Source organism: Panthera onca, chromosome E2 (genome assembly GCF_046562875.1).
Source record: "Panthera onca isolate mPanOnc1 chromosome E2, mPanOnc1 haplotype 2, whole genome shotgun sequence".
NCBI classification, from domain to species: Eukaryota; Metazoa; Chordata; class Mammalia; order Carnivora; family Felidae; genus Panthera; species Panthera onca.
Window position 1 is genome coordinate 43,341,985 of NC_138353.1, and position 19,385 is coordinate 43,361,369.

Consider the following 19,385-nt stretch of genomic DNA (forward strand, 5'->3'; position numbering starts at 1 on the left):
AATGATGCTTGTGATAAGGCTAGTTGCTACCTCTCACCATAAAAAGTTACTACAATATTATTGACTATATTTCCTATGCTGTACATTACAACCCCATGACTTGTCTGTTTTATAGCTGGAAGATTAAGTAATTCACCCTAGTTATATCTCAGCTGAACCAAAGATTAAAGTTTGCTCTCTTTTAGAGTTTACCCCATAGCTCTTCCCTTGCATGAAGCAATAAGTAAGTTGGTCCTAGTGATCTTGGTAAGAAGCATTTCTGTGGAATGAGGGGATCAATGTATGACTAAGGGGTGAACAGGAAGTAAGAACATAGAAACAGCAGGCAGTGTAGATAACTCCTTTAAGATATTAAGCAATCATAGCACCTGGGGGTGGTTCAGTTGGTTAAGCATCTGACTTCAGCTCAGGTCATGGTCTCAGAGTTTGCAAGTTCAAGTCCTGCATCAGGTGAACACAGGGCGTGCTTCAGTTGGGGCCTGCTTTGGGTGAGTCCTGCATCTCTCTCCCAGTCTTTTTCTCTGTCCCTCGTGGGATATTCTCTCTCTTTCTCTCTCTGTCTCTGTCTCTCTCTCTCCCTCTCCTCCCTCCCCCCTCCCCCGCTCCTCACTCACTTGTTCCCTCTCTAAACAAACAAAAAAGCTGTCTTTGCCAAGTCCTCCAAAAAAAAAAAAAAAAAGTTAAGCAATGAAAGAAAAAATAGATATAGAGGGTTACATGGAGTCTAGGGTTTTTATTTGTTTGCTTGCTTGTTTAAGATAGACATACATACTTCTCAATGTTGAGAAAGATCCAGAAGGGAAGATAGGTAGATCAGTTGAAGAGCTGGAAGAGTGAAGAAAAATTCTTGGAGCATGGCTTCAAGAGGGAAGCATATAGCATCTGTAGCTCAGATGGTGAATGCGCCATGTAGATTTATGGCTTTGGAGCTCAGGTTAGGCCCCTGGAGGTCAGAAATTTGGGTGTCAACAGTATGTATTTAGAAATGGACAGGGGGCGCCTGGGTGGCTCAGTCGGTTGAGTGTCCGGCTTCAGGCCACATCATGATCTCACTCACCATCCGGTCCATGAGTTCAAGCCCCGCATCAGGCTCTGTGTTGACAGCCTGGACCCTGGAGCCTGCTTCAGGTTCTGTATCTCCCTCTCTCTCTGCCCCTCCCCCACTCATGCTCTGTCTCCTTCAAAAATAAATAAACATTAAAAAAAATTTTTTTAAAGTGGACAAGACTATTCACAGAAAATGTACAATGTGACAAAAAAATAGGTATAAGGAAGGAATCTTCTTATAATCTTAAGATTCTTCTGAATCCAACGTCTTAACACAAAAAAGAAGTTGTTTTTGATTTGGGGGTTTTATTTTTTCACATTTCACTTTTTGCTGATACAAAAGGATACATGCTGATACTTGAATACACTTTTAGGTACCTGTATAGTGTTTACTCAGCTGGAGATATATTGTTTTTCTTTGAATAATGTTTTGAGTTACAACCTTTTTTAGAGGAAAGGTCTGTATGACACTGAGTATAGCATCACACACATAAGAAATTTCTTAAAAAAGAAAGGACTCTCAGTAACAAGACTGATACCCCCCTAGTCAGGTTCATTGAAAACAAGTGTCATAATTTTCCTGTACTAGTATTAAAAGCTAGTGTGAAAGGGCGCCTGGGTGGCTGTGTCCAACTCTTGATTTCAGCTCAGGTCATGATCTCACAGTCCATGAGGTTGACCCCCAAGTCAGGCTCTGCACTGGCAGTGCAGAACCTGCTTGGGATTCTCTCCCTCTCTCTCTACCCCTCCCCTGTTCATGTTGTCTCTTTCTCTCTCAAAAACAAATATATAAACTTTTTTTTAAAGCTAGCGTTAAAAGTAAAAGGTCTCTTTTGATCTGTATATATATATATATATTCAGGTTGTCCTGTGGTTGGAAATTGTCTAGTATTCAGGGTGAATTTTAAAATGACTTAGTTAAAAACTTGGTGTGATAAAGCTCAAACTGGTTATTTTGGTTCTTAAAATACTTAATTATTCTTTCTGTGTTACTTTATGGTGGTGAGTTTTATTTTTGTTAACAGTATAAGCTAGGTTACTATAATGGAGATTCCAAATACAGTGGCTTTACCACATTGGAAGTTTCTCTTACACCCCAGGTTAATCCAGAGATAAGGATTCCTTTATTTCATTGTTCCTCTATTTCCTTAGGTATTGTCAGAGTAGAGTCACCACTTTGAAGCTAGAGGTAGGGGGAAAGGAAGGGAAGAGGTTATTGAGTCTGCAGTGAGTAAGATACACTTTTATTCACATTTCATTGGAAAAGAACAAATTATATGGCCATACCTACCTATGAAAGGGAAGCTGTGAATGTAGTTTGTAGCTAAGTGGCCATGTGACAAGTTAAATTCAATTACTTAAGAATAAATTAGGACAGTTAGCAGTCTACTATAGACACCTTCTAAATTTTCAGGAACTTTTTTTTCTTTTTTTCTTTTGTCTTTAGCTTAAAGAAGGTATGTTAATCAAACTTTTATAAATACAGATTAATTCTTCAGGTCATGCCATAAATCAGTGAATTCAGTTATTTAATGTATTTAGTTTAGATGGTATTCTTACAACTCATCAAAAACCTAAGTCTATCTTAGCAAAACTGTTCTAGTATTACTTTATGGTTTATTATTCTATGTTTCTCATCCATTTAAAATCATTTCTATTTATTTCCAAATTTCTCATTTTTTCATTTCAAGTAAAATTCAGAAAATGATTGCAATCTTCATTTTGTAAAAAATAACTTCTCCAGGGGCACCTGGGTGGCTCAGTCCATTAGGTGTTTGACTTTGGTTCAGGTCATGATCTCAAAGTTTGTGGGTTCAAGCCCCGTGTCAGGCTCTGTGCTGACAGCTCAGAGCCTGGAGCCTTTTTTGGATTCTGTGTCTCACTCCCCCTGCCCCTCCCCTGCTCATGCACTATCCCTCTCTCTCTCAAAAATAAATAAAACATAAAAAAAAAAAAATTAAAAACTAAAAAAAAACCCAAAAAACTTCTCGAGGGGTGCCTGGGTGGCTCAGTTGTTAAAACATCCCAACTCTTGATTTCGGCTCAGGTCATGGTCTCATGGTGTATGAGTTCAAGCCTGCATTGGGCTACACACTGGCAGTGCAGATCCAGCTCCCCAGTCTGTCTGTCTGTCTGTCTGTCTCTCTCTAAATACATAAATAAATAAGCTTAAAACAATAATGTCTCCATAAAATGGTTCACCAGACAATACCTTTAACTTGGGGTACAGGGAAGGGAAGAAAAGGTGAATTTGCCAAACTTGGATGAATGTTCATTGCAGTTTCAAGATGAAATAACACATAAATGGAGTCTAATTATACCCAGAAATACTTTACAGAAATGCTCCAAGATGTTCAGTTGCTTGTTAGAAAGGCCCTTTGGGCTTTTGCATATATGACTGTGTATCTGCCTACTCCAGAAGCAGTGTCTTGGGTTACCCTGCCCCTCTCCCCCGGATGGTGAGATTTCATACCATACCATGCTTGTCAGCTCTAGCTCTGAAACCTTAAGCTCTAAATAAGAGGCCTTTTGTTACTCAGACACCATATTCTTTTGTGGAGAAATAGCATTCCAATGGACTGGTAATTTGGATAGCAATTTTTGTATAAAAAAATTGTTCTTACAGCAAATATTGCTGATGGTTCTGACTGCTTCTGTTGTGGTGGCACAGACAATCCAGGTGTTGGGTTAGTGGGAGTTGATGGCACCTGTCACAAGTGGGCCAAATGCTGTGACCCATATAACCTGTTCACATGGGTGTTGAGGGTTGTTGACTCTTGTTCTGTGTTTTTAATTCACTTTACTCTTTAAAGGAGAGAAATGATAAAATTGTATAGTAGGGGTATACAACTCTTTCTGCTCTTAAATTGGTGGGAAAAAAAAGCCATCTCACATACTTTCTAGACTAGGGTTTAAATAAATGAATAGATTCATGCATATATATATTAAAAGAAAGTGGAAAATGAAGTTGTAAGCCTTAGTATTTTTGAGAAATAACTTAATGTCAAATCACTTAAGTTGTTCGCTTGAAACTAATGCAACATGTCATCTATACTCGGGAAGCCCCGCAGCACGCTCTGTGCTGACAGCTCGGAGCCTGGAGCCTGCTTCGGATTCTGTGTCTCCCTCTCTCTTTGCCCCTCCCCCACTTACATTCTGTCTCTCTCTCAAAAATAAATATTAAAAAAAGTTTTTAAAAAGTAACTTAAATATTGTTTTGTAAATGTTGCTGATAATTTACATGTAAATTACACCATAAGTTTGTTTACCAGTAATAATTTTAACTTGCTTAAGTTGACACTCAAATTTGATCACAATGGAAAGATATTTCAGGAATCTAGAGGAAGACGCCTGAGCCCAAAGCTCCCAGCCTTAGGGAGAAGTGAAAAGCGAAGAAGAGCAGTGGACTCTGTATACTGCCCTGCGCTCGAGTCATTGCTAAAGGATGGCAAAAGGACTGCTTTGTTGTAGTTCTGACTCCTTGTCCTAAAGTTCATATTCACTATTCACCTGTAGCAATTATTTGAGCATAATTCTTGTTGTTGTTTTTCCAAGTCCCCAAATTATATTAAAAGATTAACTTGGCAAGTTAATTTTACTCAGCACTCAGAATGTACCAAGCTCTAAGGGTTTGGTGGAGAACAAGATAGATAATGTCCCTGCCCTACTGGAACTTAAATCTACTAATTATTATGTATTAATATTATGTGTTAAAGTATGTTTGAGTATAGTCAGCTTGAGTGCTTTTTTGTGCAAAATCTTCTTAGCTTTATTATAGTCTTAAATCCCAGTCAAGGAACCTTCCAGATTGCTTCAGCTGTGTGAGATTAGGCACAACAGGCAAAAGAACAACAGAACTTTGATAAAGGGGAGCAGAAATAACATAGCTTTGATCAGGCTTTTGCTATAAACAGCATTACCTGGCTACCTTAAAAAATGATGTGTTTATCATCAAAGTGTACTTGGTAAGTGGGTGGATAATGCTGGATATATACCCTCATCCTCAAAATGTAAGCACTGACTTTCTCATAAAGACACAGGAAAACAATACATTGTATTGGGGGGGGTTGTCTTTTTATTTTTTTTAATGTTTATTTTTGAGAGAGAGAGAGAGTGTGCACACAAGCAGGAGAGGGACAGAGAAAGGAAGACAGAATTCAAAGCAGGCTCCAGGATCTGAGCTGTCAGCACAGGGCCTGACGCAGGGCTCAAACCTATGGACTGAGATTGTGACCTGAACCAAAGTTGGATGTTCAACTGACAGAGCTACCCAGGCGTCCTGGTTTTTGATGATGATAAAGCACCATTTGTAATCACCTTGTAGTTTTAAAACTTGAACAGTGAGATAATTTAACAATGTTACATGGCAGCTTGGAACATCTCTGAAGTCACCATCCTTGGAAGGGATAAGTGTTGGGAAAAGATGACTGACAGCTGGTACTTGCTTCTATATTTGGCTTGTTGCCACAGCTGGGAGACCTGTCTAAAATAGACACATAGAGACTGTCAAAATCAAAATCAGATGTCATGTGTTAGTTTTAATAACATTCTCTGGTCCCCTTCCTATCCTATCACCTAGTGAACTTTCAGTATACTAGTTCCCAATAGTCTCCCAAGTAATTGTATTGAATTAGGATCCATTTATTCAGTCATCTGAAATTGATGTTTCCTCATTAATAAGGTTCTTGCCCTTCAGGAGCTCACAGGCTATTGGAGAGACAGATAATGATGACCCCTACTGATAATCTAATGTGATGTATTATGTTAGAGGTTATGCATGGAGATCATGGGCCATCCTTGGGCTCCCTCTCAGCATGAGACTAGCCCATTGACTTAAACATGGAATCCACACTGAAAACACTGTTCCTTGCTCGTTATGTGGCTTGGAATAACAGGTGCCAACGGCTGCCTTGTCTATTTATGTCCCCTTTATATTCTCTCTTTCCTGACTCCCTCTCCTCTCTGTTAACACACTCATTCTCCCTCCCCTGGCATCAACACATGTGTCTGGATCTTTTGCATCTTCTTTGTCTAAATGATTCCACCACCCCCCACCCCCCCCACCCCCCACCCCCCGCCCCTGCCCAACCAGTTTCTCTACTCTTGGCCTCCAAGAAGTGATAGGTGTTTGGAAATTGATCCCACTATTTACTGAGCAAATTAGGTGAACTGTCAAAGCCTCAGTTAACTGATCTGTAAAGTGGGGTAATAGTTATCTTAAAATGTTGTGAAGATTGAAATAAGATATAAAATTTCAGTTGCAAACTCTCATAGATGCTCAATAAATATGAAGTGAATGTTCCCTTCTGATAGCCATGAGTATATGAATTTGAAAATTTTTTTTTTAATTACCTGAACTGTAAAAAGATTGGATGTTAATACTTGAAAGGGGCGCCTGGGTGGCTCAGAGGTTGAGCATTGCACTCTTAATTTGGGCTGAGGTCACTGTCCCGGGGTCATGGGATCAAACCTTGCATTGGGCTCCTGCTCATGCTGTCTCTCTCAATTCTCTCTCTTTAAAAGAAAAAAAAAAGCTGTTAATACTTGAAGTTTTTTTAAGTGACTATTAGTGTCTCCTTGACTGTATGATCACATCACATTCTAAGTATAGAACTTTTTTTGTCTTGGCCTATTTTTGTTTATAACAGCTGAATTGAGATATAATTTATTGCTATAAAATTCACCCTTGAGAATATACCATTCAGTGGTTTTAGTATATTCACAGAGTTCTGCAATATCACCACTATCTCATTTTAGAAAATTTTTATTACTCCAAAAAGAAATCCCATACCTGTTAGCAGTCATCCCCCTTTCTTCCTCACCATAACTCCTCTGTCAACCACCTATTTTCTGTCTGTGTGGTTAGTCAGTCCTGGCTGTTTTATACAAATGGAATCAGACAATATATGATCTTTTGTGTCTGATTTCTTTCACTTAGCATAATTCTTTCAAAGTTCACCTATGCTGTAGCATGTATTAGAATTTCATTTCTTTTTATTTTTTTTATTTTTATTTTTTTAACGTTTATTTATTTTTGAGACAGAGAGAGACAGAGCATGAACGGGGGAGGGGCAGAGAGAGAGGGAGACACAGAATCTGAAACAGGCTCCAGGCTCCGAGCCGTCAGCCCAGAGCCCGATGCGGGGCTCGAACCCACGGACCACGAGATCGTGACCTGAGCTAAAGTCGGACGCCCACCCGACTGAGCCACCCAGGCACCCCTTCATTTCTTTTTAAAGCTGAATAATATTTACCTCTATGGATAGCCCATAATTTGCTTATCCATTCATCACCTGGTAGGTATTTGGGTTGTTTCTACTTCGGGGCTATTATGAAAATGCTGCTATGAATTTGTATTCAGGTACAAAGTTTTTTTGTTTTTAATGTGTATCTTGAGAGAGAGTGCAGGCATACAAGTGAGGGAGATGGGGAGGGAAAGTGAGAATCCCAAGCAGGTTCCACACTCAGCTCAGTGTGGAGCCTGATGTGGGGCTTGATCCCACAACTATGAGATGATAACCTGAGCTGAAATCAAGAGTCAGATGCTCAACCAGCTGAACCACCCAGGCGTAAGTTTTTATGTGGACGTATGTTTTCAGTTCTTTTGAATATAGGCTTAGGAGTATAATCTTCAGTTGACAAAGCAAAGAATTTTCATTTAAAGCAAAGAATTCTCATGATGAGAGAACTGAAGGTTCTTACTGAGGGGGACTTTGGGGTTTTCTTTCCATACTCGTTTCTTAAGATTGGAGTTTTTTGTATTAGACCTCACAGAGCACTATGCTTCTAGGAATGCTTGGCTTGTCACAGAAACCAACAAAAAGCAAGGTGCTCGCTTCAGCAGTGCATATACCAAAATTGGAACGATATGTAGAAGATTAGCATGGCCCCTGCGCAAGGATGACATGCAAATTCACAAAGTGGTCCATGTTAAAAAAAAGAAAAAACAAGGTCTTTTCTGAAAGGATGAGAAACAATAAAAAAGGCCCATATAGTAAAGAATGGTTTATTAGCATAACAAAATAACTCCCAAATCTCTTATTCTCACCAAAGTATTTATTTTCATTCACTTTTCATACAGGGTACACTGCAGGAATCAGAAAGGGAAAACCCTCCTGTAGAGATGTAAATTAAGGAAAAGTTAGGTGAATGTTAACACATTTCAGATATATCCTATCCTTTGCTCTAGAGCATAAGCTTTTAGAGGGAGGGTAAAAATGTTTCCTATTCTCTGAGCCATCTGCCTTCCCAACCCAAACTGAACTGAAAGGGAAAGAGGTGTTTGGAACAGCTTCTGGAAGGAGGTCTTCATTCCATCCAGGAGCAGGCTTTAAAGCACTGCATTTACCTTTATAGAAAACCATGGAGAGGGAAAAAATGTCTTTGAAGTGGAACTCGCCATTAAGCATCATATGGTCAGTCACACAGAGGTCACTAATCACTCTCCCTTTTCTTGTTTTTCAGTGAACGAGATAATTGGGAGAGACATGTCCCAGATTTCTGTTTCCCAAGGAACAGGGGTGAGCAGGCAGGCTCCCCTCCCTGGTCCCGATTCCCTGGATTTGGGAAGATCCGATGGGCTCTGACAGTGCTCCCTGCAGCCATGTGTCTACCACCATGTACTTCTCAGCATGTTTCTCTCCTTGGACCCTGGGTTTCCAACTCTGTGGCCTTCAGGACTGGCGCCAGGAGTTGGGATCACTATATGTGGGGAAATCAGCATTCCTCCACCTCAGGCCTTGGGTAGATTGTGAAAGAACAAGAGCAGCATAGACTGAGCTTTGGGGAAATGAGCTTTGCTTTTTATATTTAAATAGGATACTTTTATATGATGGGTGCTTTTGAGTGTGAATGCAGCAGGCTCTCGCATTTCAGAGGTGCTGCTTTTGCAAGTGACCTGGTTGCTTAGCTATGATTGGTGATTTGTACTCCTTTATGGTCATTTGAAGGACTCTTTAGCTTTGATGATTATTTTTAAAGTAGGAACTTTTGATAAAACCTTCCAGAGGCAAACATAATAGGAAAAAAAAAAAAAAAAATTCTCCCAAGCCCACACCTATGCCTCAGAAACAGCATGTCCTAAAGCCTTTCATAGATTTATAGGAAATAAAGCCAAATGTAGCTCATACCTCTTTATAAAAGTAAACTGTTAAAGTAAGAGGAGACCATTCCAATCATTGAAGTGTTGGAATATTAAATGACATTCCAGAGCATAGCCTTTTGTAACTTTCTAGGTGATCTTTCTGCAATCTCTCCATACTGACTCCATGTTGAAATTGCTTTTTTGCCTCAGGGCCTTGGATAAGATAGCTACAGGTAAGGTGACTTTGAAAGGTGGGTTGTTTTAGCTTCGTAGCGTTAATATCTTGCCATCCTGCAAACAAGTAGGCTGTGGACTGCTTTTCCCTTTTGTGCCCTCTGGTCCCAGACCTTTTCCACATGGGAGTATCCTCATTTGGCTGCTCTGTAACCTTTGAAGCCACAGTCTCATGATGGTTTAGGCAAATTTGCTGGTTCTAACTAATTTCTAGAGGCCATGCTGTGTCATAAACTAAGCATAAATGAGCTATGCTTTAGAACAGTAGAGAAAATGCAGGACTCCAGATGGGAAGCTTTTAAGATTCACAGTGGCATGGAAAGCTTATCCCTCATTCTGTTTACAGTCTAAAATGATTCTGGCCTACCGTGTCCCGTCTACGTGGCCTAAAACCAGCCTTTTCCCCCAAAGGCTTTGGGGCAAACCCAAACATGCAGTAGCATCATAGACCTGACCCTCCACACCAAAGATACCCTGGTGCTGCTGCTGGTGAGGCTGGTGCCCAAGGCCGGGGCCAGCAAGAAACTCCAGCCTGCTGTCTACCAAAGGAGGTGCCCGAGTTGGGTGCTTTTTCCAAACCCCCCTTTATCCCTCCCTTTAATGGGATTAGGTACCTGTTCTAAGGCCGGGCCCATTTCAAAGCCCCTGAAGCTTGCAGTATGTTTTCAAACAAAATCATGTAATTTCATTTATTCAGGAAGCAAATTTTTTGAGTGCCTATTATGTGTGACAGTGTGCTGAGCTGGTCAAAGGGCTTGATGTTGTTACTCTTGGGGATTAGGAGTTCTGGATGCCAGGACTCTCTATTGAAGCCAAGTGGGGCCTAGGCAGAGGGAGCCAGTTCGTTGCCCACCACCTCTAGTCAGCCGGGTAGGAGCTGTTGACCTCCTACAGGATGAAGTATGGGTTGTTTTTTTTTTTTTCTTTTTCTTTAAACCATGATGATTTATATTTTTTCCTTAAAACTAGTTAGAGAAAAAATGTCTGTCCTTCAGCAAATCACTCTGGTCCCTCCTGGAGCTGGGTGTTTTTAGATTTTCTTTTTAAAGTAAGTTTTATGTCAGAGTGTGGATAGTGAGATTTGCTTCAGGGCCTGTAGTTGGAAGCCCACAGCTTCCTTTGGTTTGGAGGGGTTGTGGGAGGCGGCCCCTGACTCGAAGTTTCAGACACCTGGTCAGACTTGCCTCCTCCCTCTTGCCCCTGGGGTAGCTGCCTCACAGGAGGTTCTTGTAAGAGTTCCCCTTACAAGACCCTTTGGGGGTTGCTCTGCTGCCCTCAAGAATAAAAGCCTCTATGATCCAGAGTTGCTATGCACCAAATTTTGATGCCTTTTAAATACCTTGATGCCTGTAGCACTAGAAATGCTTTCCTATTTAAAATAAAAGTTAAATTTTAAAATAGAGCTTTATATACTATATGAGCAGTCTTGTATCATTTTGTAAAATCTTTGGCTTACGAGTCAATATTTTTTGGCTTTGGAGGTAAAGACTTTAATCCTTTGTGCAACATAAGTGGTGTTAAAGCACACATCCACTGAACTATGCAAGTTGACTTCAGTAGCAACGTAGCAACTGGGCATGTCCTAGCACCCACTCCTACCCCTTCCAGCCTGTGCTAGATCTTGAATTGAGCCATGGGTTAAGCAGTCTTCTGCTTACTAGAGATACACACAGAAACATGGCTGAAAACAGCTTGAAAGGGAACAGAGGCCTTGTCTTCAGGTGCACATGTGGTGTTGCTGTCTGAAGGGCAACCTACCCTGCCCAGGGCTAACCACTATCACTAGAGCTCTGTTGGGTCTGCCTATGAAGCCCTGTTTTTAATACTCCGAACAGATGGTCATCTTTAAGGCTCAGGTGAGCTAAAGTTGAAACCTTATATTTTATAAAATGGGCAATGTTCAGTTAAGGAACTGGATCTCAGTTGTGTTTACAGCACTTGGGATTGTTTTCTTACATATTTTGTATTTTAAAACCTTTTGTAGGAGTATAGTGCTCCTTACACAAATAACAGAGAAGAGCCAGCAATTCAGGTTCCTCAGTTACAGTGCTGAAATAATAAATGGTGATCGGTCAACGGTGTCCTTGAAATCTGCCTGAGTTTTCCTCTGCCTGGGGCAGGTGTGGAGCCCCTCACTCTGGGGTCCAAAGCTAAGGAGACTTTGGCTTTTAAAAAGTCCACTTGGTTAGAACCTTTGTTTATTTTACGGAGGAGTGAGTAGAGTTCCAAATTCCTTCCGAAGCTTCAGTTCTGTACCCTCTAATGGGTGCAAAGGACATTCCACGGTGTCTGCTGAATTCAGGACAACTGGCCTGCCCAAGGTGTGCATGAAAAGTAGGCAGAAAGTCCCCTTTAAAATTTGAGCCTGAGTTCTTGTGTGAGGGCCTCCTGCCCCCTAGTGTCCTCTGGGGATATTGCAGTATAGTCCATCAAAACAGCTTGTGATTTTGCCACAAAGCTTGTGCCAAGCTGGAAGTCCCTTAGATGGGACCACCTGGCACAACGTGGCCATTGAGGTCCAAGTATCGTGGGAGCTGGGGCCAGCACTCTCTGCCTCCCTGCCCCCTACTAGGAGGGATAGGGGAAGGTAGAACATTGGGATCTTTACTCAGAAGTTCCCAGGAGTCATACGTTGAAGGCACCAGGGCTTACATTTTTAAAAAGAAAACAAGCCTGCTGTGGACATCAGCCCCACAGAATCTGAGGGTATGGGCCATGGCCAAAGCTGACCAAAGACTCTCGATGCTACTCAGGAGGCCCAGATCAGGCCGTTGGGAGCAGGGTAACACAATTCCACCCCCAGTCCTGCATGCAGGGTCCAGCCATCATCTTTGGGGTGAACAGGCAGGGCAATAAGTGGGAGGTGGAGCTAGGGCTTGAGCTCCTCTAGGTGCTTTCTGAGAGCTTTGACAAGCCAGAAAGAAGCCACCTGGTTGAGGGTGCTGGTTTTCTGGATGCAAGAGAGTCATGTTAGACATCAGCCAGCTCTTACCTCCTGGCTCCCTCACCTACAAACACACCCACTCTTTGGGGGCCTGTAGCACAGTGCGAGGCGGGTCACCAACAGGCATCAAACTGGTGTAGTCATCAGGGGCTAACTGCAGAAGGGAAAGAGATTTAGGGGAGGAAGCTCCAGCCTCAATCAGGTTCCCAAGCCCTCCAGCCACACCTCACCTGATAGGCCTGGAAGATGCTGAGCAGATCCTTCATACCAGTGGTATATGGGACACCCTGCATACGGACCAGGGCTCCTGGCTGGGACAACACTGAGGTGGAAGCAGAGGCCAGGGCAGCAGGGGGTGTGGTGAGGTAGCCCACAGTGGTGGGGGAAACTGGGGGGCTAGGATGGGAGAGGAAGGAATTTAGGAAAGCAGTCCCGTTTATGGCCTAGACCAAGACCTGCCTCCCTCTTCCTTTGCCTGTGCCTTGTTTAGTTCAGTTCTTCCTGCCTAAAACCTCTGCCTCTACAGAGTCATCTCCATTCTGATTTGTAGATGGCATCAGCCAGGCCACATCTGTCACTCCCGTGTCCATCTTAGTGTAAGTCTGAGCTCTAACAGACCTTGGATTATCTGGTGCAGGAAGGGGATCATGACCCTCCCCCAAACCAGGATGGGGACAAGACTGGAGTTTTCTTAGCAGCAGATACCTGGGGTAGTAAGCTGTGTAGTTCATGTAGAGTTGAGTGGCTGGCCCTGGGTAGTAGGCAACAGGGGTGGGGGCAGCAGGCACCCTAGCAGCCGGGAGCAGTGCTGAAGAGGGATATAGAGCTGCCGTCTCAGTGGGAATGAGTGTTGGGGTGGCCTGGAAGGTGGCGTAGGTGGGTGGTGAGAGGCCTGGAGGCAGAAGTAGAGATTGCATCTGCAGGGAGCCCAGCACTGCCCTGGATGAGGCAGTCAGAAAGGAGTCCCCACTGTAGAAAGTGAGAGTTACAACAGCTTGGCCCCCACATGCCTCCTTTCCCCAGCCCCTGAGACACTCACAGGGCAGCTTGCAGGGTGGAGGGGACAAGCCACTACGGCCCAAGGTGCCTCCCATCAGCACACGGCTCATCTCCTCTGTGGAGCAGGGGACCACTTCCACGTAGCGTTCTTTCATCACTTTCTTATGGCAACGCTGAGCAGCAGCTAAAGCCCGCTCTGCTGATGTCATCTGGATGAAAGCATCACCTGACGGCCGGCCCTGTACACATGGTGGTCTTGTAAGCAATCTGTCGTATGCAAGAATGCCTTAGTCCCAACCACACACCCCTTCCTAGTTACGTGTGTCCCCACTGGCACCAGCCTCACCTGCTGATTGAGCACCATGTGCACACCGTGGGGCCGGATGTCAGCAGCTGCCTCCCCCAGAAAGCTAAGGATGTCTTCAATGGTGGCTGTGTAGGGCAGGCCTCGAAGGCGTACACAATCTCTCCCAGTCCCAGCTGCCAGTGGAAAGGGGATGGGCAGCAGTGGAGCAGTGAGTGTAGGAAGGAGTGGGCTGGATGCATAGCGGTTGAGGACCTGGTAAGGAAGGCAGCAACAGGCTGGTCACGCCGAGTAGGGCCGGTGCACAGGGGACGGAAGGGGCACCCTGGAGAATCACACAGAGGGTAGGGAAAGCCCTGGGTGCTCACCTGCTGCACCTCGGCCGCAGTGCTCCGGAAGAGTTCAATGTATCGCTTACCCAGTATGCCCTTGTGCCTGCGCAGCGCAGCCTGTGCCAGCTCCTCACAGGCAAAGAGGGCAAAGGCATCACCAGTGGGCCGGCCGTCAGGGTGGCGCACAAAGAGCAGCCCATCAGCACCCCCAGTCACCGGGCACTCTGGCCCCAGAAAGCCTAGCACATCTGCCGGCCCAGCTGAGAAGGGCAGTCCCCGTAGCCGCAGAATCACTTGGTCTTCCCGTGACAGGAAACGAGCCACCTCTAGTGATGTGCCTTGGTGGGAGGCATGGGAGTCACCTACTGACTTCATTTGTGCCCTTCCAAATACCCACCTACACCTGGCACAGGGGAGCAGAAAGGCAGGGGGTGGTGGGCAAGTGGGACATGGATCAAGAACCAAGGGAACTAGGTGCTGTTGGGAGCACACTCACCCCCTGCAATCTTGACAAACTCTTCTCCTGTTGCTTTATATACCTGTGGGTACAGTGGGGGCAGCCCATGGGTCTCCAGCCTGGCTGGCCTCAGCTCTGTCTTTCTTCACTCCCAGCCCAAAGCCCCACCTCAATATAGCGGACACCCATGTGGTGCTTGTGTCTCTGCAGCGCTAGGTCCCGCTGCTCGCTGTCCACAAACCGGATGAGGGCCTCGCCATTTCTGCGGCCCTGGGCGTTGAGGCAGAGTGCTACACCACCCCTGCGGAGCCAGTGCTGGGTTAGTGCTTCCTGGGCGGGCCTGCCCTCCTGAGCCACCCATCCTGCCTGCTGTACCCACCTGGCAATGTTGAGTCCCTTGAAGAATCGAGCCACGTCCTGGTCTGATGACTGCCAGGGCAGCCCACGGGCCCGAACTACAGTCTCACTGTCCACCACATCGGCCTTGCTGCTGTGGGGGCAGGGCACAGAATCAGAGCTGTCCAGCTATTGTCACCCCCACCCCTGCCCCCACACTCACCAAGGACCTGTCTCATATTTCTGCTTTACCACCTCTGCCTTCGAAAACAATTGACCTGAGAGGAGATGGCATGGGGGTCAGCAGGGTCTGGTGGAGGGGGTCTCCCCACCAAGCTCTGCAAAAAGAGGACAGTTGAGGGGGATGAGGTGACAAAGGAGCATCTACCTGTGGTCTCAAAGAAAGTAACAAGTGGGGAGGGGGACTTTGAGAAAGTTAAGAGGTAGACATTCACCCAGTCCTGAGAGCAGGTGACAGGTGGCAGGGGAACCTTACCACTGGGCCCTTCGAGCAGGTGGAGGATGACAGCTACCATTGTCTTCACTTCCCAGACCCCAAAGTCATCCTCTGTGGCATCTGTCTCCAGCCCCAGGTCTATGAACAGGGAAGTAACAGTGAGGAAATCCCAGCATGAGCACCAATCTTGGTCCCACCTAGGTCCAAGTCCCCTACATGGACAAATGCAGAGTCCCGGCAAACATTTGTTTGGATCCAGGTAATATATGCCCTTACAAGTCCCCATCCCAGACATATGCAAACATATGTCCATATTTCAAGTGCACCCCAGCACAGACACAGAGGCATGTGCCCTCAAGGACTCAGCAGATAATGTAAACTTGCATGTGTTCACATAACCCTCTAGGACGCACATACTCAAAAACTGCCTGCAGCTTCCCCTCCACCCTAACCCTGCTGGGGTCACAGATACCCTGTGCCATGGTGGCCACGGTGAGCTCCCTGGCAGGGCAGGCACTTGGGTGCTGCACATGGAATTCTCTGCGGAGGTCGTAGAAGGAGAAGAAGGTGTCGGGGAGCACCAGGTTCTAGGGGCACATGGGAGTGGGCATGAATGGAGGGAACTGAGCTGCCCTGCCCACCCCCATGATGGGGGTCCTGGGAACCCTACCCCCTGTTGTGCCCTCAGTGGCATACCTTCCTGGAGGCCTCAGGGTGCAGGACCTGTCGCAGCAGCTGCTGCCCATCAGTGCATAGCATGTAGGGGCCCCCGCCCAGCAGAGCCACATCCCCGCTCACCAGCTGTGAGAACTGGGGATAGGGAGTGGGGAGAGAGACAGACAGACTCACAGCTGGGTGGGCAGGAGGAGGGAGGGCACAGGCTGCAAAGCTGGTTCAGCTAGATGTTCAGCCCTACCCTGCCTGGGGAGGAGTTGGCCACACCTGTTGGGTCTGGCTCTGTGTCCCTTTTCTCCCCCAGTCCACGGTCACTTCTTCCAGGCCAAATGGGGGTAGTCACATATCACCCAAGCCCCCATCACACACACTCCAAGAGTCTGGAGTGGTGCCAGAGCAAACACCTGGTGGAGTGGGATAAGCAGGTGGGAAGGGGCGGGGCAAAGCAGGTTAAACCTGTCCCTGACCAGGCACCACCCTCAGACAGGTGGGGGAGGCCCAATCCTGCCTGAGGCCCAGCTGGCTCATGGTCAATGGCAGCCCCACCTCTTAAGTCTGACCAACCAAGAAGCAGAGAAAATCCAAGGACAGAGCCCCATACCTGGACGCCAGGGGCAGCATGAGCTTTGACCCACACCCTATCGACCGGCTGGCACGGGCTTGTTTACTCATGGGGGGGGGGGGGGGGAAGCACTCCTCGCCCAGTCTCCAGCAGCCTTACTACCTCTGGAGAACAGGTATAAGCACTAAGCGGGGGCCCAGAGCAAACCAACCCAGTTCTCCTTCAGCACACTCCCCAAGTAGGGGCTAGCCTGGGAGCCCTTCAGGAGCAGGCTCAGGTTCAACATCTTTGTACCTAAATCAAGAACCACCGGAGGAGTTGTTGAGAAATTGAAGTATTTGTGCGTGTAAAGCACTTAAACTCATTACACTTAACAGGCACAGGGTAAGTACAGTAGTGAAAAGAAAACAGCAATGGGAACCGCCTCCCACTCCAGCCAGGGCTGGGAGGCACCCCGGGCCTTTGCACTCAGGAGTCAGGTAGCCTCCAGGCGGGGTCTGGACAGCGCCCACGCCTGGCCAGCCGGCCGGGACAGGCCTAGACGAGCAGCTTACACCTGGCGGCGTCTGCCTCTGAGGCAGACCCCGCCCTACGCCCCCGCTCCTGCGTCTCCTAGGAGGGTGGGTGGGCCGAGGACGCAGGCGGCAGGGACCGTGACCTACGGCCAAGACCAGGTCCCTCGGCCCTTTTGGCTTCCGACTGCTTTTCTGGGAGACTTGGCGAGGCAGGTCCCCAGAGGCGTCTCAGCCTCACAGCCACGCCGGCCGGGACCCTAGCAGGGGTCTCGTAGCCTCCATCCCGCGGCTCAGGAGTGGATCCCTGGAAAGGCTGAAAAGTAAGGTGCCCCCAGGAATGGCCGGCACACGCGGGAATCTCTGAAATTTTTAAACAACAGGAACTCGTCCTACCGCCCAGGCCAGTTGGTCGCAGCATGCCAGGCCCTGCCGCCTGCCTCCTCTCCCGCCAAGAAATGTCCCGCGGCCCGGCCATGTCTCCACTCACCCGGGCCCCAGCACTCACCTGCTGCAGCACCTTGTCCAGCGGTTCGGCCCGCGCCAAGCTGTCGGCGCTCAGGCCGCTCGCCTCGCGGCACTGCGGACTCAGTGCGGCCGCCTCAGCGCGAACCAATGACTTGTGCAACGTCCCCACCTACGAGCGGCGGGGGTAACCGATCATCCACTGTTCGCCTCAGATCCTGAAACAACCTGGACACCCTGCTGCCCCCTTTTCATCGTACCTGACGGCTCCTCGGCTCCACCACTTGCCAGACTAGGAGGATTAAGTCGGTCTCGTCGGAGCCCAGGTCCGGCCCCATCGCACCGGCCGTGGCTCCGAACAGTACGACTAGGGGTCCAGGTCCTGGGCGGGGGTCGGTGGCGGAGTCTGAGGCGGGGTTCGAGCCCGGGGGCGGTGGCTGGGAAGGCGGCGGAGTCATGGCCGCAGAGGAAGGGGGAGCTCGGCCAGACACACGCGGACCGACGAGGTGCACGCACGCACCGGCCGACGGCAGACACGAATCAGTTTGGGCGGGACACCGTGTGTCGGGGGCGGCACCTGCAGCCCGGCTGGCGCAGTGGGCGCTGCTGAGACCCGCCCGCGGCGCCCCGAGGGGCGGGGCGGCTACTGGCCCCCGCCCTCTCTGGGCGAGTTACCTGTCCTCCCTGCCGGCCACGTGACCGAGGGCGTCTTGGGGAACCGAGGGAGAAGGCTGCTAGAGCCTAACGCAGGGCAAGCGCGCTCTGACGCCGGGCCGGGATTCGCGCTCATGGCCCGGACTCCCGCTCCACCAGCGTGCCCTGCCTAACTACTGGGGCGATCTCATCTTCTTCCAAGTCCCTCCCCACCATGAGGCCTACGCCAAGAAAAATGCAAAGCCAGGGGCTTTCTGCAGTCCCTAAGGGTCACACGGGATTTGTGAAAATCACCAGAAGGCAGTCTAGGGGCTGTGGGGGTCACGACGGCCGGTCTGGGGATGATAGAAGTCACCAAAGGTCAAAGAGGGCGGTGAGTTATTGGATATCACCCTTAGGCGTGGGGGGGGGGGGGGGAGAGTCACCATAAGCCAATGGGATTGGGGGGAGGGTCAGGGATCAACAGAGGTCCTAAGAGCCACGGGGTCGAGAGACCAGAAGTCACAGGTCAGGGCTCGTCCACACAGGTGTGAAGACCTGGCCTTAGCCTGGCTCCAGGAAGTGCCTTCGATGCCAAAACCCAGTAGGAGGTGTGCAGGCCTCGGTACTTGGTAAGCAGAAAGCGCCCCGTTCCAACTCCAGAGAGCGCCCCTGGGAGACGGGGCTAAGCCGGATGATCTGGGCCTCGAGCCTCACCTCTACCCCAGGTGGAGACTCCAGCCTGTTTTCGTCGCCCTCCCAGCTTGACGACGGGCCTGTTGCCTGGAGATGTGAGCGCACTGGCCGTGTAATGGGGGCGTGGGGGCTGCAGATCCTCAGTCTCTTCTCCATCCGAGACAAGCAAACCAATAAGGACCGTCGCGCGTGGAGGGCTCCCAACACCCTTTCGCCCGATTGTGCTTAGTGAGGCTCCTTTACGGCGCGTTTCCAGACCGCTCCGGACTACCATAAGTTCTCCCATTTATATGACTGAGAAACTGAAGAGTCCGGCGGGAAGAAGGGACGTGGGGTTGTCAAGCCCGCGCCAAAACTGAGGCGAGAGCCGCGCCTCGCGTTTTCGTAAGAGCTGGGCTCTGCGTGGACCTTCGGACGGCGGAGAAAGAGCCCAGGGTGGAGGGGGCGCTTCCGACACCTTGACCACTGAACCCACACTTCAACGCGTCCCTACTTAACAGATAAAGAGACTGAGGTGTCCAGTACGGAAGTGACTCGCGCCAGGACTCGGCGGTATGGAGGGAGTGGGAAGTAGACAGGTATTCCAGCCTCTACGGGCTACGGGCGATTAGCGCTTCCCCCTGGTTTGGGCAGGTATCCGCCCCTTTGG

General features: G+C 48.1%; 2 protein-coding genes and 1 non-coding gene across 12 annotated transcripts in view; 2 read left to right on the plus strand and 1 right to left on the minus strand.

The window, feature by feature from the left end:
• NFATC3 (nuclear factor of activated T cells 3) overlaps positions 1 to 10,779 on the plus strand; it is a 135,671-nt gene extending 124,892 nt beyond the window's left edge. For 2 of the 4 annotated variants that reach the window (XM_060650378.3, XM_060650375.3), the window contains one exon: positions 8,512 to 8,742. In XM_060650378.3, coding sequence (XP_060506361.2) covers positions 8,512 to 8,633 — 122 coding nt within the window. In that variant the 3' untranslated portion in view covers positions 8,634 to 8,742. Of the gene's footprint in view, positions 1 to 8,511 lie in introns of all 4 variants that reach the window. The other 2 variants (XM_060650380.3, XM_060650377.3) reach the window with 2 other exon arrangements.
• On the plus strand, positions 7,876 to 7,982 carry LOC132691406 (U6 spliceosomal RNA). Its single transcript, XR_009615756.1, has one exon. It is a non-coding gene; the product is annotated as a U6 spliceosomal RNA (small nuclear RNA).
• ESRP2 (epithelial splicing regulatory protein 2) lies at positions 8,144 to 18,411 on the minus strand. Of its 7 annotated transcripts, none has more exons than XM_060650383.3 (16): positions 17,668 to 18,410; positions 17,451 to 17,579; positions 15,890 to 16,003; positions 15,666 to 15,780; positions 15,233 to 15,331; positions 14,960 to 15,014; positions 14,780 to 14,890; positions 14,569 to 14,701; positions 14,440 to 14,482; positions 13,980 to 14,281; positions 13,654 to 13,866; positions 13,348 to 13,546; positions 13,014 to 13,200; positions 12,539 to 12,704; positions 12,357 to 12,462; positions 8,144 to 8,162 (listed from the first exon to the last, which is right to left on the minus strand). In XM_060650383.3, the coding sequence occupies exons 1-15, from the start codon at positions 17,863 to 17,865 to the stop codon at positions 12,373 to 12,375; spliced, it is 2,154 nt and encodes a 717-aa protein (XP_060506366.1). In that variant the 5' UTR covers positions 17,866 to 18,410; the 3' UTR covers positions 8,144 to 8,162; positions 12,357 to 12,372. The 7 variants fall into 7 exon arrangements, with proteins under 7 accessions (XP_060506366.1, XP_060506365.1, XP_078295028.1 ...); XM_060650382.3 differs by lacking the exon at positions 8,144 to 8,162 and adding an exon at positions 10,959 to 11,676; XM_078438902.2 differs by lacking the exon at positions 8,144 to 8,162 and having other exon boundaries at positions 12,174 to 12,462; positions 14,780 to 14,917; positions 17,668 to 18,411.
• Positions 18,412 to 19,385: the final 974 nt, after the last annotated feature.